General features: G+C 39.1%; 1 protein-coding gene across 1 annotated transcript; it reads right to left on the bottom strand.

Moving 5' to 3' along the window:
* Nucleotides 1-6,114: 6,114 nt before the first annotated feature.
* LOC306862706 (vitelline membrane outer layer protein 1 homolog) lies at nucleotides 6,115-7,786 on the bottom strand (the record flags this gene model as incomplete). Its single annotated transcript, XM_079405628.1, has 3 exons — nucleotides 6,115-6,292; nucleotides 7,118-7,236; nucleotides 7,637-7,786. 3 exons carry the CDS (start codon nucleotides 7,784-7,786, stop codon nucleotides 6,115-6,117), a joined length of 447 nt encoding a protein of 148 aa, XP_079261754.1.
* Between the last annotated feature and the right edge of the window lie 6,998 nt (nucleotides 7,787-14,784).

Below are 14,784 nucleotides of genomic sequence, written 5' to 3'. Positions count from 1 at the left end.
AACCAGTTCTATCCTCATGAAGCTGATTATAACACAAGCACATCAGATGTGTGATGAGTCTAATTTGCTCTATGTGTGACATTATGATCTACATTCATCTTCAGATCAGATCTCTTCTCATACTGTAACCTCATACTAAAGGCGTTCTACTTGTGCTGTCTAGTGAACAAAGATGGAAACAACCATTTCCATCAATGCATTACAATAACTTTAAAATACCATTAGTTACACATTTTTATTTACAATGCCTTTAATTCTATTGAATACAAGTGACATTTTGATGGTTAATTCAGTGAATGCCATTCAGTTATCAACTCCCAATCAATAATGCTGATTTGGCATTTTGCATAAAGTGTCAGCAAACAAACTTTTATCAGCTTATGCTATAAATGGACACTCTTCTGTTTTTAAACAGTAGATCTTGATGTGAATCAGGTGTGTTTCATCACACATTTACATCTTCTTCAGCTCTGGGTCTTATTTCATCATTTAGTCATTTGGCACACGCTTTTATCCAAAGCGACTTACAACTGGGGAATACAAAAAGCGATTAATCTTGGAGAGGCAATCAGACAGAGGAAGTGCTCGTAACACCAAGTCTCAGTCATTGTTCAAATAAGTACAAGCTAGTAAGCGGAGAGAAAGATAGAGGGAAAGTTTTTTTTTTTTTTTTTTGAGTTTAGGATGAAGTCAAGTACTGCCGAAAGAGATGAGTTGTTGCTTAAAGGTTGCCAGGGATCCGGCGTTCCGGATAGGGGTGGGAAGATTATTCCACCAGCCAGGAATGGTGAACGAGAATGTTCTGGAGAGTGATTTTGAGCCTCTCTGTGATGGTACCACGAGGCGTCGCTCACTAGCAGATCTCAGACTTCTGGAGGGGATGTAGGTTCGTAATAGTGAGTGGAAGTAGGAGGGTGCTGAGCCTGTGGTAGTTCTGTACGCAAGCATCAGTTACTTGAACTGGAGGCGAGCTGCAACTGGTAGCCAGTGCAAGGAGATGAAGAGAGGTGTAACATGCGCTCTTTTGGGCTCGTTGAAGATCAGTCGTGCCGCTGAATTCTGAATCATTTGTAGAGGGTTGATTGCGTTTGATGGCAGACCGGCCAGAAGAGCATTGCAGTAGTCCAGTCTAGAAACAACCAGGGCCTGGACAAGAAGTTGCGCAGCATGCTCTGTCAGAAAGGGCCTGATCTTTCTGATGTTGTGTAGTGCAAACCTGCAGGAACGAGCAGTCTTTGCAATGTGCTCTTTGAAGGTCAGCTGGTCATCAAAGATTACACCAAGATTTCTGACCGAAGTTGATGGGGTAATTATTGATGAGCCGAACTGAATCGTGAAGTCATGCTGTAGAGTCGGAGTGGCAGGGAAGACAAGAAGTTCCGTCTTTGCCAGGTTGAGCTGTAGGGGATGTTCTTTCATCCACGCCGAGATGTCCTCATTCAAATGAGTTGAGATTGCCTAGGGGAGAGTGGGTAGAGTATTTCCAATTGTTAGAAATGAGCAAACCAGTGCCCCCACCCCGGCCAACTTGCCTAGGGGTGTGAGAGAAAGAGAAATTGTGAGAGAGAGCAGCTGGAGTTGCCGTGTCTTCTGGACGAATCCAGGTCTCAGTCAAGCCCAGGATGCTGAGTGTGGAATGGAAGGAAAATGCAGAAATGAAGTCGGCTTTATTGACAGCTGACTGGCAATTCCAAAGACCTACAGAGAAAGAAAGAGGTGCAGGGGAAGATGTAGAGATAGTGCGCAGGTTAGCAGGGTTACGTGACCTTCTGCGTGTATTTTTAGAACGAGGTAGAGAGAGAACCGGAATGGTTTGGAAACACATGATAGAGGATAGGAAAGCGTGAGGGAGGATATAAAGGATACTTAAGTGTGCGCTCGGTGTCGTTGCTCGGTCAAAGTCGCGCAGGAAAAAGTCGTCTGTCTTTACACTCGTTGGTCTTCACACGAGGAGGCTGAATGCTTCTGTCAGCGCTCTGACATCAAATAAATACAGTCTAAGAAACTAGAGTGAAAACAGCTGTTGCCGGCTTCTGATCAGCCCAGCCAATAAGGTTAAAGGACTGCTAATAGCTCAAATAAATACAGTCTAAGAAACTAGAGTGAAAACAGCTGTTGCCGGCTTCTGATCAGCCCAGCCAATAAGGTTAAAGGACTGCTAATAGCTCAAGACGAAACTAACACTTTGCACAATCACACAGACTCGTTCTCAGCTGAGGCGCAAATTATTCTAATCAGTAAGTGCAATTAACAGAGAAAACAACGAAAATGCAGAGTAGAAATAGGTAGGAAACGAACTATTCCTTCCTAGTAGCAAGTAAATTATTTACACAACAGAACTGCAACCAAGTTATTCAAAACACTTACGCGACCTGTCGTCCGTCTCTTCTGGTGACTCTGGCTTTCCCATTTTTGAAATAAAATTATTTAACTGAGAATAAAATTATTCAACCTTTACACTGAGATTTGAAACTCTACAAACAATATGACTGCATCTGAAATCAGATATTCTCTGAGCAGGTGCTTCTTTTAAATAAGTAATTATTTCACAGCCATGTTCTACATAGTATGAATGTATCCATTTCTTTTCATCTTAGATTAAAACACTTCTGTATAGAAAAATTTGCATTATTTTACTTTTTTGTAGCTTTGAAATGAGAAAAACTTATAACTAATGCATTTATGACTGAGCCATGACTTTACATAAACGTCATCATCATCAGATGAATGCAGAAAGAGTGTCTGGTAAGAAGAGAAATGCTGTAAATCTGGAGAAACAGAGAGATGTTGTGTGTGAAATGAGAGATGAAGCACATGAGAAAGCTGAGGATAAAAGTGATAAAAGACCCGGAGGGAATTCAATCATATTTCAAGAGCACTAATTGTGTATAAGGGATTAAAGGGATACTCCACCGCAACATGAAAATGTTGTCATTAATCACTTACCAAAATGTCGTTCCAAACCCGAAAAAGCTTCATTTGATTTATTTATTAAGATGTTTTAGATGAAAACCTGGAGGCTTGTGACGGTCTCATTGACTTCCGAGTAAATAACACTGTCGAGGCACAGAAAAGAATGAAAGACATCTTCAAAATAGTCCATCTGCCATCAGTGGTTCAATCTGAACTATATGAAGCGACGAGAATACTTATTCTGTGTGACATGTTGTCATGACATCCGGTGATAATCGGGCAACACTTCACCGCGGTGTAATATGCGTGCATTTTTTTTTTTATTGTTATCACTTAGATTTGGCCATTTGTAGCATGTCCAGTGTTTCCCATACATTGATTTATTTGTGGCGGCCAGTCACTATATTTTAAAACTGACCGCCACAAACAGACTTTCCAAAAGGCTTATATGTAGAACTACTTAGTTGAATAAACTGAGCACTGCAGGTTTTTTTTTTTTTTTTTTTACTTACCAATTTTTAAATGTTCTTTCTTAAGGTCTCTTCTTCCCTGTCTTGATTGTCGTGTGTTCTTGTTGAGTCGTGTAGTGCTGTTCTGGCTCTGGTTCTCTCTGTCTGGTGGTCAGATTGGTTCAGAGTTGGCCTTCATCAAGCAGCAGATCTCATCTTCGTCTGGTCTTCACTTCTTCTGCAGTTGTCTGACTGGTTCTTATCTAAAGCTGGTTCCAGTGGTTGTTCTCTGCTGTTCCTTCATTGTTTCCTGTATCCCCTGTTGTTGGACTCTGTTTCACAGCTCACTCTCGCCGTGTCTGTGTTAATAAACCCCTGTAATGTGCTGTTCTGTGTTTGGGTCCTTCTTCACAGAGTGAGTCATGAGCACACTTTTCGGGTAAGTGGGCATGTTCTGTGTTGTTGTTCATCTGAGGTTTTATTTTCCAAATTTTAAGAGCTACCATGGACCAGATAATTTATTTTGTCCTGATACAGAAAATCATGGAATTCAATAGGGTGTCCTAATTACGTAATGTCTGCAGTCAATTGCGGACATTACCTTTGTTCCTTTACTATAATTATTTTTTTTTGTCCTGCATCTGAGCCCTATTCGGGTTTGGGGGATGTGCACAACTTTCTTTCACTTTGTCCTAATTTTTTCACATGAATAAACCATGACATCATGTTTATGTAAACATGATCAGTGATTTGGATGATCGTGTAATGCCTCATGTATTTTATTCCCACTCATGATGTGTGTGATGAGTCTCTTTATGCTCCGTGTGTGTCATCATGATCCTCATCCAGCTGCAGATCTCTGATTCTCTTCACTGACTTTAACCTGAAACTAAACACCTTTGAGATTGAGAATCTAGTTCCTCCATCTAGTGGACAAATATGAGAAATACTGTTAATATTTTTATTTTATTCTTTGCAATTTTTTTTTTAACTGCAGATTTTAGAACAAAGAACATACAAGAACAATAACATTTAAATTAAATAAATCCAAAAATAGATACAAGGCTTCAAAGTAATTTACAGTTGTTGTATTTTTCGCATTATTTCTTGTTTTTGTTAACGTATACATGTAGTGACTCGTTTCAAAATTCTTTTTTTATTGCCCACTGTTAATATTCTATGTATTATGATAAATATAAAACTTAAGTGATACATATTTGATATATAATGCCTTAAATTCTGTTTAATACGACTGTTCTTTCAGGTTACTTCAGTGAATGTCATTTAGTTATGAACTCACAAACAATAATAATAGTGATTTTGCATTTTGTGTGAATTATAAATGTCAGAATTTCTAGAAACTGCTGTAATGGACTCTGTTGTGTGTAAACAGTAGAGTTTAAACAGAGCGTGTAAACAATATGACTGCGTCTGAAATCAGATGAATTAACTGAGCAGGTGCTTCTTTTGAATAAATAATTACTTTGTGATCAATGAAAATGTTCATGTAAATTTATGTTATGTTCAATGCATGTATTGATGTATGAATGCATCAATTTATTTTAAAAAAAAGTGGTTCAATCTGAACTATATGAAGCGACGAGAATACTTATTCTGTGTGACATGTTGTCATGACATCCGGTGATAATCGGGCAACACTTCACCGCGGTGTAATATGCGTTCATTTTTTTTTTTATTGTTATCACTTAGATTTGGCCATTTGTAGCATGTCCAGTGTTTCCCATACATTGATTTATTTGTGGCGGCCCGTCACTATATCAAAACTGACCGCCACAAACAGACTTTCCAAAAGGCTTATATATATATAGAACTACTTAGCTGAATAAACTGAGCACTGCATGTTTCAAAATCAAAATGCAGCGCAGGTGCTTTTATATGAATTATCTTTGAAAAGAACTGATCGTTTTCAGATAAGCTTGACGTCATTTTCATTTAGTCTTTTCTGTAATGTAACCTTAATGAAGGCAGTGCTTATTTGAGAATGAATGTGCAAGTCTGTGGGAAACACTGTTCGTCAGCAAACAAACAAAAAGCATGCTTCAGAACGGGTTTGAGAAGGTGCTTAAAGTTGTGAGCCATTTGTTTTAACGTAGCAGACTTAAGTACTCCATTTTAGTATAACATAGTACAGTTGCAGGGCATTTTAAGAACATAAAATGCATTTGGTGTACGAACCATGAAATAAGTGCATTTCAAATACATGCAAGTTTTTCTTATTATTTTTGGTGGAAATGTGACCATTCTTCAAAGCGCTTAATTTTTTTTTTTTATTAGTCAGGCATGAGGAAGTAGTGAGGCGTAAAGAAATATTCAATTGTTAAATGACTTCAGTCAGGTCAATGAAGCAGCACATTAAATCAGACAAACAGTCACCGTCATTAAAGTTAAATGACTATTTAATAGATGTTGGGATATAACTACACCCTCTGAAAACAGCTCTACAGTTAAATGTACAGTATGGAGCGTGTGGATTTGAAATGCATGAACTGATAAGACAATAGGCGAGATGTACTGTCAGCCTCTGCTTTGTGTTGAGGTCCTGATCACGTCAGGCTTTATTTTGTGATGACTAGCTGTTGTTTTGTGATGAATTATGATCCATTTGATCTTGTTGTAGTCATCCTCCAACACCTTAAACAAACAAAAAGCCAAAGTCAGATAATCCGGCACTAATGTCACGGAGATCTTCCAAGCAGCTGTGATCTGAGTGTTTGATTGGGTTCACGTCACCTTAGTCGCAGCAGAACATGTGCACGTCATTGAGAGCGGTGTCATCTCCAAGTCTCTGCTCCGGTTCTACCCGTGCCTGGATGCCACAAATCCCTTTTCCTGTACATGGATCACTCCAGTCGCCCCAGTAGCCCCAGCCTGTGCCGTAACCCCGTAACTCCACATTACCGCATTGGAAACTGGAAGTTTGGGTGAAACATTGATAAAATAGTTTCAAATCAATACCAACAAAACAATTTCTTGGAACTTGCAATTTTGCACCCGAAAAAGAATAAAATATTTAGGTGCCACAGAATGAATTAAACATGACTGAAATGTCAAAGTGTTAATCTCATCTTTTCATGCGTTTCAGCATTTTAATCCATGTTGTACTTTAGATGTCCTGGGAACTAAGGTTCACTTAAAGTGGGGAGCAAGGCATGCGACACTATCAGATTCTCATGTTGCAACAATTGCTAAAGGTTTAAAAAAAAAAAAAAAAAACCCCCCCCGACATGCACATTTTTAGATAACAAGTACAGTTATGTAGTCGCCAGTGGCAGCTTCCAAAATATTAATCAAATTAATATTTGTAGTCGCAAATGCAACAGTTTTAGTTGCAGTCTGGAGCCCTGCAATCAGTTCCAGTAACATTTGGTGATAGTGAAGCGTAATAATGAGTTATTTACAAGCAATTTGTAAAAGACCAGTCATTTTAGACCACCAGGTTAGGTTAAAGGATTTTTAGCACAGCACAAACTCACATGATGTCATTTGCGGCCGTATCGTCACCAAAGCCTTGAGGAAATTCAACTCTCAGCTTAAAACGAGTCAAGAATCCAGAAGGACACCATCTGATTTCCCCCCAATTACCCCAGCTGTAGAAAAGAAACGGTTTTATTCAAACCAAACATTAAGAAAAGGAATTGCATTTAGCTTATGAAAAAAACTGCCTTCCACTCCTAACGTAACAATTCATAACTGCAAATCTGCTACATTATTACTCTTTGGACTGAGCTCATTACCTGCCTTCTCCTGACTGAACGTAGCTATTAGGGTTTCGTTGGCCTGTAGACGGATTGACGCAGTAAAGGCGAATCCCGTTGAGTGCGGTGTCATCCCCTGAACCAACAGAACCTTCCACCTTAAAGACAAAAAACATCATCAAGACAGAAAGAGAAGGAGTCATCTTAACTCCAGCATTCCTGGAGGTACAACAGCACACAGTTTGGATCTCTACTAAAAACGTGATCAATTGAATCAAAAACGTTCACTGTGGTGTATCTTCAGGAACAGGGCTGGGAATCCCTGGACTAACCCGATCCATAGTTACATTCAACTCCATGTTTCTTTAGTGTTAAGCAAAGCAGTCACAAACTTGAGCAGGTGCAGTTTCCTTACAATACCTGGAATTGAATCACTAACAGCAACTCCAGAGTTTATTTTTCCTAAGGATTTGAACCTTCAACCCTCAGTCACCAGCTTACACTTTCAAACATTAAACAATCCCCATAATACTGGAATTAATTCAGTTCTTATCATACCTTTAGACTGAATCCTGCGGCGTACGTTCCAGGTGGACACAGCCACTCCAGATACCAAGCTCCCAATGTTCCTCCATTCAACACAACCAGCCTCGATCTGTAACTCTCAACACTCACCTGCAGCCCAGTAATGACTAGCAGTGAAAACATCATGGAAGTGAAGTGATGCATTGCTGCGGCACTGGTCTGATGGGTTAAATTACTGATCAAATTAATCTACTGTTAAGGACCAGTTTCTTCAAATCCAGAACAATAAACCTTTCCGAACTGTCTGTGGTCTGTCAGCAGAATCTGCCTGATTCTTTCACAGCTGCTTCACAATGCATTTATAGGGTTTATCGATATTGTGATATCTGGTTTTAGCCAATCAGCAGCCAGGAACACAAAGCCCACGTCAAGTGACTCTGAAAATGCAATTAAATGACTGATTACTGATTACTGATTACTCCCAGCCGGCATTTCAGCGTCGATTCACCGGTGGATCATCGTCGGGTCCCATGGTTGAATCAACGTTAGATTATGTAACGATTTTCCAAATTGGATCAGCGTTGATATTGTGACGTTGTTCCACCGGTTTACCTTCAGCACGGGTGAACTAAAGTCGTTCTGTAGACGTTGGATTAACGTTGAATTCGGTGTTGATTTTCCAAATTGGATCAGCGTTGATAACGCGACATTGTTCCACCGTCGTACTTTCAACACGAGTGAATTAATACACAACTGTACGTTCAGTAGCACCTTTGCATTTAGATCAACACTGTACATACATAAACGTTACAAATCAAATGACTGGCAGCAATGGCTTTACGATCAACTTCAATAAACTACCACATGCACAATTTAGTAAAACAACAGTTTATTTTGGAAACATAAACACATGAAAATCTTAAACTTTAGTTTGCAGTGTCTGTGCTTGGCTGTTGTTAAAAACATGTACAAGAACAAGAAGAGAGACCCTTGTGCTTTTATGACTGAAACCAGTTGATCTTTTATTTTGGTGGAAAACTATAGTTTCTGTGAAACCATGTTTTACTAAATCATCTCATTACAAGAGATTTGTATATTAGTGCAGTGAGAATGTGTTGAACAGTTGGAGAATGGAACCTGCAACAGAAACCGTGTCGGTGGTAAAGTAAAGGGGTATAGCAGCATGGGACCACCTGTCTGAGTTTTGTCGACAGCCAGAGGTGGCACTAAATTTGACAGACAGTGGCCTTGAAATTCTTTATGCAGGAAAGACCCTGCCTTGAATGAAATGCATTTAATAATTTAAGTAGAAATGTTTCTTCAAATTCTGATAAAAGGTTAGAACCAACAGCCTTGTGAAATATCTTTATCTGAAAACTGAATGCAAAACAAATCACATACAATATTTTTACAGTTCAGTAACAGTTGGAAACCAAGTGCACAACACTATTCATTAAACACTTATGTAATGTATTCAGATGAAAGTTTACAAAATTAAGCTGTTTTTTTCAGAGCCCCCAGTTACACTGTTTTAATCAGAATCCTAACTATAAAGTGCATTAAGTAAAACAAGTAAAATCAAATTAAGTACATTTTTATTAAACTAAGTCAAATCAAAACCTGTCAAAAAAGGTCCGTAATGACCAACGTTAAGTTTCAGTAGCGTAGTAGGCCTAACTATTCAGCTATACAGCTCTGCACAGTTCAAAAACCAGGCAGTTTTATTCCTAAGAAGAATATTTATTGTTGTCAGCCACTTTAACATTATAAATACAGTTCGAACATTAACACTGCACTGTGCTTACATAACATGATTGATTATATTAAAATGTGTTGTACAAAAAGGTAAAAACTGTACTGTACTAAAAAATAAAAACTTTACTCAAATAAAGATTAAATTAAAATGTATTAACGTTGATTGATATTTAATTTAGTGATTCCTCTGCGTACCACTAGAGGGAGCCTGAGTACCACACTTTGAGAACCACTGCTTGAAACAATCTTAATTCGTTTCAATTATATCGACATTTGCGAGTATATGATATTCAGAAAACACGAACAGAGTACGATAACTTTGAGACTATTATACAATTAAAAATATAACACATCTAATGCATGGCATTCACATCAGAACAATCTCTAAAAGACAGACATTAACACATAACTTACCAGCAACACACAACAACATGAGATGAGCAACTAACTTTAGCATCTGTGATAAAGCAATACAAATACACACACACACACACGCACGCACACACACACACACACACACACACACACAAACACGCACGCACACACACACACACACACACACACATCATACACACACACACACACACACACACACAACATACACACACACACACACACACACACACACAGGGGCGTAGCGTCTGGGTATGCAGGTGCATATGGGCCCGGGGCAGATTGGGGGCCCGCGCGCTGAGGAGGAACTTTTATTGAAACCCTGCAGGGGCCCAGCTCTTTTCCGACAGCTTATCAGAATGATCCGCCCGAGTCCGACCCGAGCCCGTGTCTTTTCTCTCTCTCTCTCTCTTCCCCATTATACAGCTGCATTATACAGCATTAAAATGGCAAAGTGGTTATATTTAGTTTCGTTCTTTATTAAGTTAATTTAGAAACATGATATGTTTGGTAAATTCAAGTGTTTTTTTGTTTTTAATACCAAGCGGCCAGCGCCAGACAGTGAGCTGAGCATATGTTTGATCAGTTTAACCTTCTCAAATAAACACGATTTGAGACATAAAAAAAACTTCATGCATTTCACAATATACATTATACAAATGAAGATAAATGTGTGATAAATATCCAATTGTTTGCGCGAAGAGTGAAGCGCTCTTTTTACTTTGTTTAAACTGTTTTTCTTGCGTAACCTTTCAACCATTTTACTGTAGAAACTATTGATATTCATAGTTTTCATATTGTCAGATTTGCCATCAGCTCTGTCATTTTCTCTAAAACCAGTTCTATCCTCATGAAGCTGATTATAACACAAGCACATCAGATGTGTGATGAGTCTAATTTGCTCTATGTGTGACATTATGATCTACATTCATCTTCAGATCAGATCTCTTCTCATACTGTAACCTCATACTAAAGGCGTTCTACTTGTGCTGTCTAGTGAACAAAGATGGAAACAACCATTTCCATCAATGCATTACAATAACTTTAAAATACCATTAGTTACACATTTTTATTTACAATGCCTTTAATTCTATTGAATACAAGTGACATTTTGATAGTTAATTCAGTGAATGCCATTCAGTTATCAACTCCCAATCAATAATGCTGATTTGGCATTTTGCATAAAGTGTCAGCAAACAAACTTTTATCAGCTTATGCTATAAATGGACACTCTTCTGTTTTTAAACAGTAGATCTTGATGTGAATCAGGTGTGTTTCATCACACATTTACATCTTCTTCAGCTCTGGGTCTTATTTCATCATTTAGTCATTTGGCACACGCTTTTATCCAAAGCGACTTACAACTGGGGAATACAAAAAGCGATTAATCTTGGAGAGGCAATCAGACAGAGGAAGTGCTCGTAACACCAAGTCTCAGTCATTGTTCAAATAAGTACAAGCTAGTAAGCGGAGAGAAAGATAGAGGGAAAGTTTTTTTTTTTTTTTTTTTGAGTTTAGGATGAAGTCAAGTACTGCCGAAAGAGATGAGTTTTCAGTTGTTGCTTAAAGGTTGCCAGGGATCCGGCGTTCCGGATAGGGGTGGGAAGATTATTCCACCAGCCAGGAATGGTGAACGAGAATGTTCTGGAGAGTGATTTTGAGCCTCTCTGTGATGGTACCACGAGCCGTCGCTCACTAGCAGATCTCAGACTTCTGGAGGGGATGTAGGTTCGTAATAGTGAGTGGAAGTAGGAGGGTGCTGAGCCTGTGGTAGTTCTGTACGCAAGCATCAGTTACTTGAACTGGAGGCGAGCTGCAACTGGTAGCCAGTGCAAGGAGATGAAGAGAGGTGTAACATGCGCTCTTTTGGGCTCGTTGAAGATCAGTCGTGCCGCTGAATTCTGAATCATTTGTAGAGGGTTGATTGCGTTTGATGGCAGACCGGCCAGAAGAGCATTGCAGTAGTCCAGTCTAGAAACAACCAGGGCCTGGACAAGAAGTTGCGCAGCATGCTCTGTCAGAAAGGGCCTGATCTTTCTGATGTTGTGTAGTGCAAACCTGCAGGAACGAGCAGTCTTTGCAATGTGCTCTTTGAAGGTCAGCTGGTCATCAAAGATTACACCAAGATTTCTGACCGAAGTTGATGGGGTAATTATTGATGAGCCGAACTGAATCGTGAAGTCATGCTGTAGAGTCGGAGTGGCAGGGAAGACAAGAAGTTCCGTCTTTGCCAGGTTGAGCTGTAGGGGATGTTCTTTCATCCACGCCGAGATGTCCTCATTCAAATGAGTTGAGATTGCCTAGGGGAGAGTGGGTAGAGTATTTCCAATTGTTAGAAATGAGCAAACCAGTGCCCCCACCCCGGCCAACTTGCCTAGGGGTGTGAGAGAAAGAGAAATTGTGAGAGAGAGCAGCTGGAGTTGCCGTGTCTTCTGGACGAATCCAGGTCTCAGTCAAGCCCAGGATGCTGAGTGTGGAATGGAAGGAAAATGCAGAAATGAAGTCGGCTTTATTGACAGCTGACTGGCAATTCCAAAGACCTACAGAGAAAGAAAGAGGTGCAGGGGAAGATGTAGAGATAGTGCGCAGGTTAGCAGGGTTACGTGACCTTCTGCGTGTATTTTTAGAACGAGGAGAACCGGAATGGTTTGGAAACACATGATAGAGGATAGGAGAGCGTGAGGGAGGATATAAAGGATACTTAAGTGTGCGCTCGGTGTCGTTGCTCGGTCAAAGTCGCGCAGGAAAAAGTCGTCTGTCTTTACACTCGTTGGTCTTCACACGAGGAGGCTGAATGCTTCTGTCAGCGCTCTGACATCAAATAAATACAGTCTAAGAAACTAGAGTGAAAACAGCTGTTGCCGGCTTCTGATCAGCCCAGCCAATAAGGTTAAAGGACTGCTAATAGCTCAAGACGAAACTAACACTTTGCACAATCACACAGACTCGTTCTCAGCTGAGGCGCAAATTATTCTAATCAGTAAGTGCAATTAACAGAGAAAACAACGAAAATGCAGAGTAGAAATAGGTAGGAAACGAACTATTCCTTCCTAGTAGCAAGTAAATTATTTACACAACAGAACTGCAACCAAGTTATTCAAAACACTTACGCGACCTGTCGTCCGTCTCTTCTGGTGACTCTGGCTTTCCCATTTTTGAAATAAAATTATTTAACTGAGAATAAAATTATTCAACCTTTACACTGAGATTTGAAACTCTACAAACAATATGACTACATCTGAAATCAGATATTCTCTGAGCAGGTGCTTCTTTTAAATAAGTAATTATTTCACAGCCATGTTCTACATAGTATGAATGTATCCATTTCTTTTCATCTTAGATTAAAACACTTCTGTATAGAAAAATTTGCATTATTTTACTTTTTTGTAGCTTTGAAATGAGAAAAACTTATAACTAATGCATTTATGACTGAGCCATGACTTTACATAAACGTCATCATCATCAGATGAATGCAGAAAGAGTGTCTGGTAAGAAGAGAAATGCTGTAAATCTGGAGGAACAGAGAGATGTTGTGTGTGAAATGAGAGATGAAGCACATGAGAAAGCTGAGGATAAAAGTGATAAAAGACCCGGAGGGAATTCAATCATATTTCAAGAGCACTAATTGTGTATAAGGGATTAAAGGGATACTCCACCGCAACATGAAAATGTTGTCATTAATCACTTACCAAAATGTCGTTCCAAACCCGAAAAAGCTTCATTTGATTTATTTATTAAGATGTTTTAGATGAAAACCTGGAGGCTTGTGACGGTCTCATTGACTTCCGAGTAAATAACACTGTCGAGGCACAGAAAAGAATGAAAGACATCTTCAAAATAGTCAATCTGCCATCAGTGGTTCAATCTGAACTATATGAAGCGACGAGAATACTTATTCTGTGTGACATGTTGTCATGACATCCGGTGATAATCGGGCAACACTTCACCGCGGTGTAATATGCGTTCATTTTTTTTTTATTGTTATCACTTAGATTTGGCCATTTGTAGCATGTCCAGTGTTTCCCATACATTGATTTATTTGTGGCGGCCCGTCACTATATCAAAACTGACCGCCACAAACAGACTTTCCAAAAGGCTTATATATATAGAACTACTTAGCTGAATAAACTGAGCACTGCATGTTTCAAAATCAAAATGCAGCGCAGGTGCTTTTATATGAATGTATCTTTGAAAAGAACTGATCGTTTTCAGATAAGCTTGACGTCATTTTCATTTAGTCTTTTCTGTAATGTAACCTTAATGAAGGCAGTGCTTATTTGAGAATGAATGTGCAAGTCTGTGGGAAACACTGTTCGTCAGCAAACAAACAAAAAGCATGCTTCAGAACGGGTTTGAGAAGGTGCTTAAGTTGAGCCATTTGTTTTAACGTAGCAGACTTAAGTACTCCATTTTAGTATAACATAGTACAGTTGCAGGGCATTTTAAGAACATAAAATGCATTTGGTGTACGAACCATGAAATAAGTGCATTTCAAATACATGCAAGTTTTTTTTATTATTTTTGGTGGAAAGTGACCATTCTTCAAAGCGCTTAATTTTTTTTTTATTAGTCAGGCATGAGGAAGTAGTGAGGCGTAAAGAAATATTCAATTGTTAAATGACTTCAGTCAGGTCAATGAAGCAGCACATTAAATCAGACAAACAGTCACCGTCATTTCAAGTTAAATGACTATTTAATAGATGTTGGGATATAACTACACCCTCTGAAAACAGCTCTACAGTTAAATGTACAGTATGGAGCGTGTGGATTTGAAATGCATGAACTGATAAGACAATAGGCGAGATGTACTGTCAGCCTCTGCTTTGTGTTGAGGTCCTGATCACATGTCAGGCTTTATTTTGTGATGACTAGCTGTTGTTTTGTGATGAATTATGATCCATTTGATCTTGTTGTAGTCATCCTCCAACACCTTAAAGAACAAAAAAAAAGCCAAAGTCAGATAATCCGGCACTAATGTCACGGAGATCTTCCAAGCAGCTGTAATCCGAGTGTTTGATTGGGTTCACGTCACC

The sequence above is a fragment of the Barbus barbus genome (assembly GCF_936440315.1).
Source record: "Barbus barbus genome assembly, chromosome: 43".
In the NCBI taxonomy this organism is placed as follows: domain Eukaryota; kingdom Metazoa; phylum Chordata; class Actinopteri; order Cypriniformes; family Cyprinidae; genus Barbus; species Barbus barbus.
This window is presented reverse-complemented; position numbering and strand designations above follow the sequence as displayed.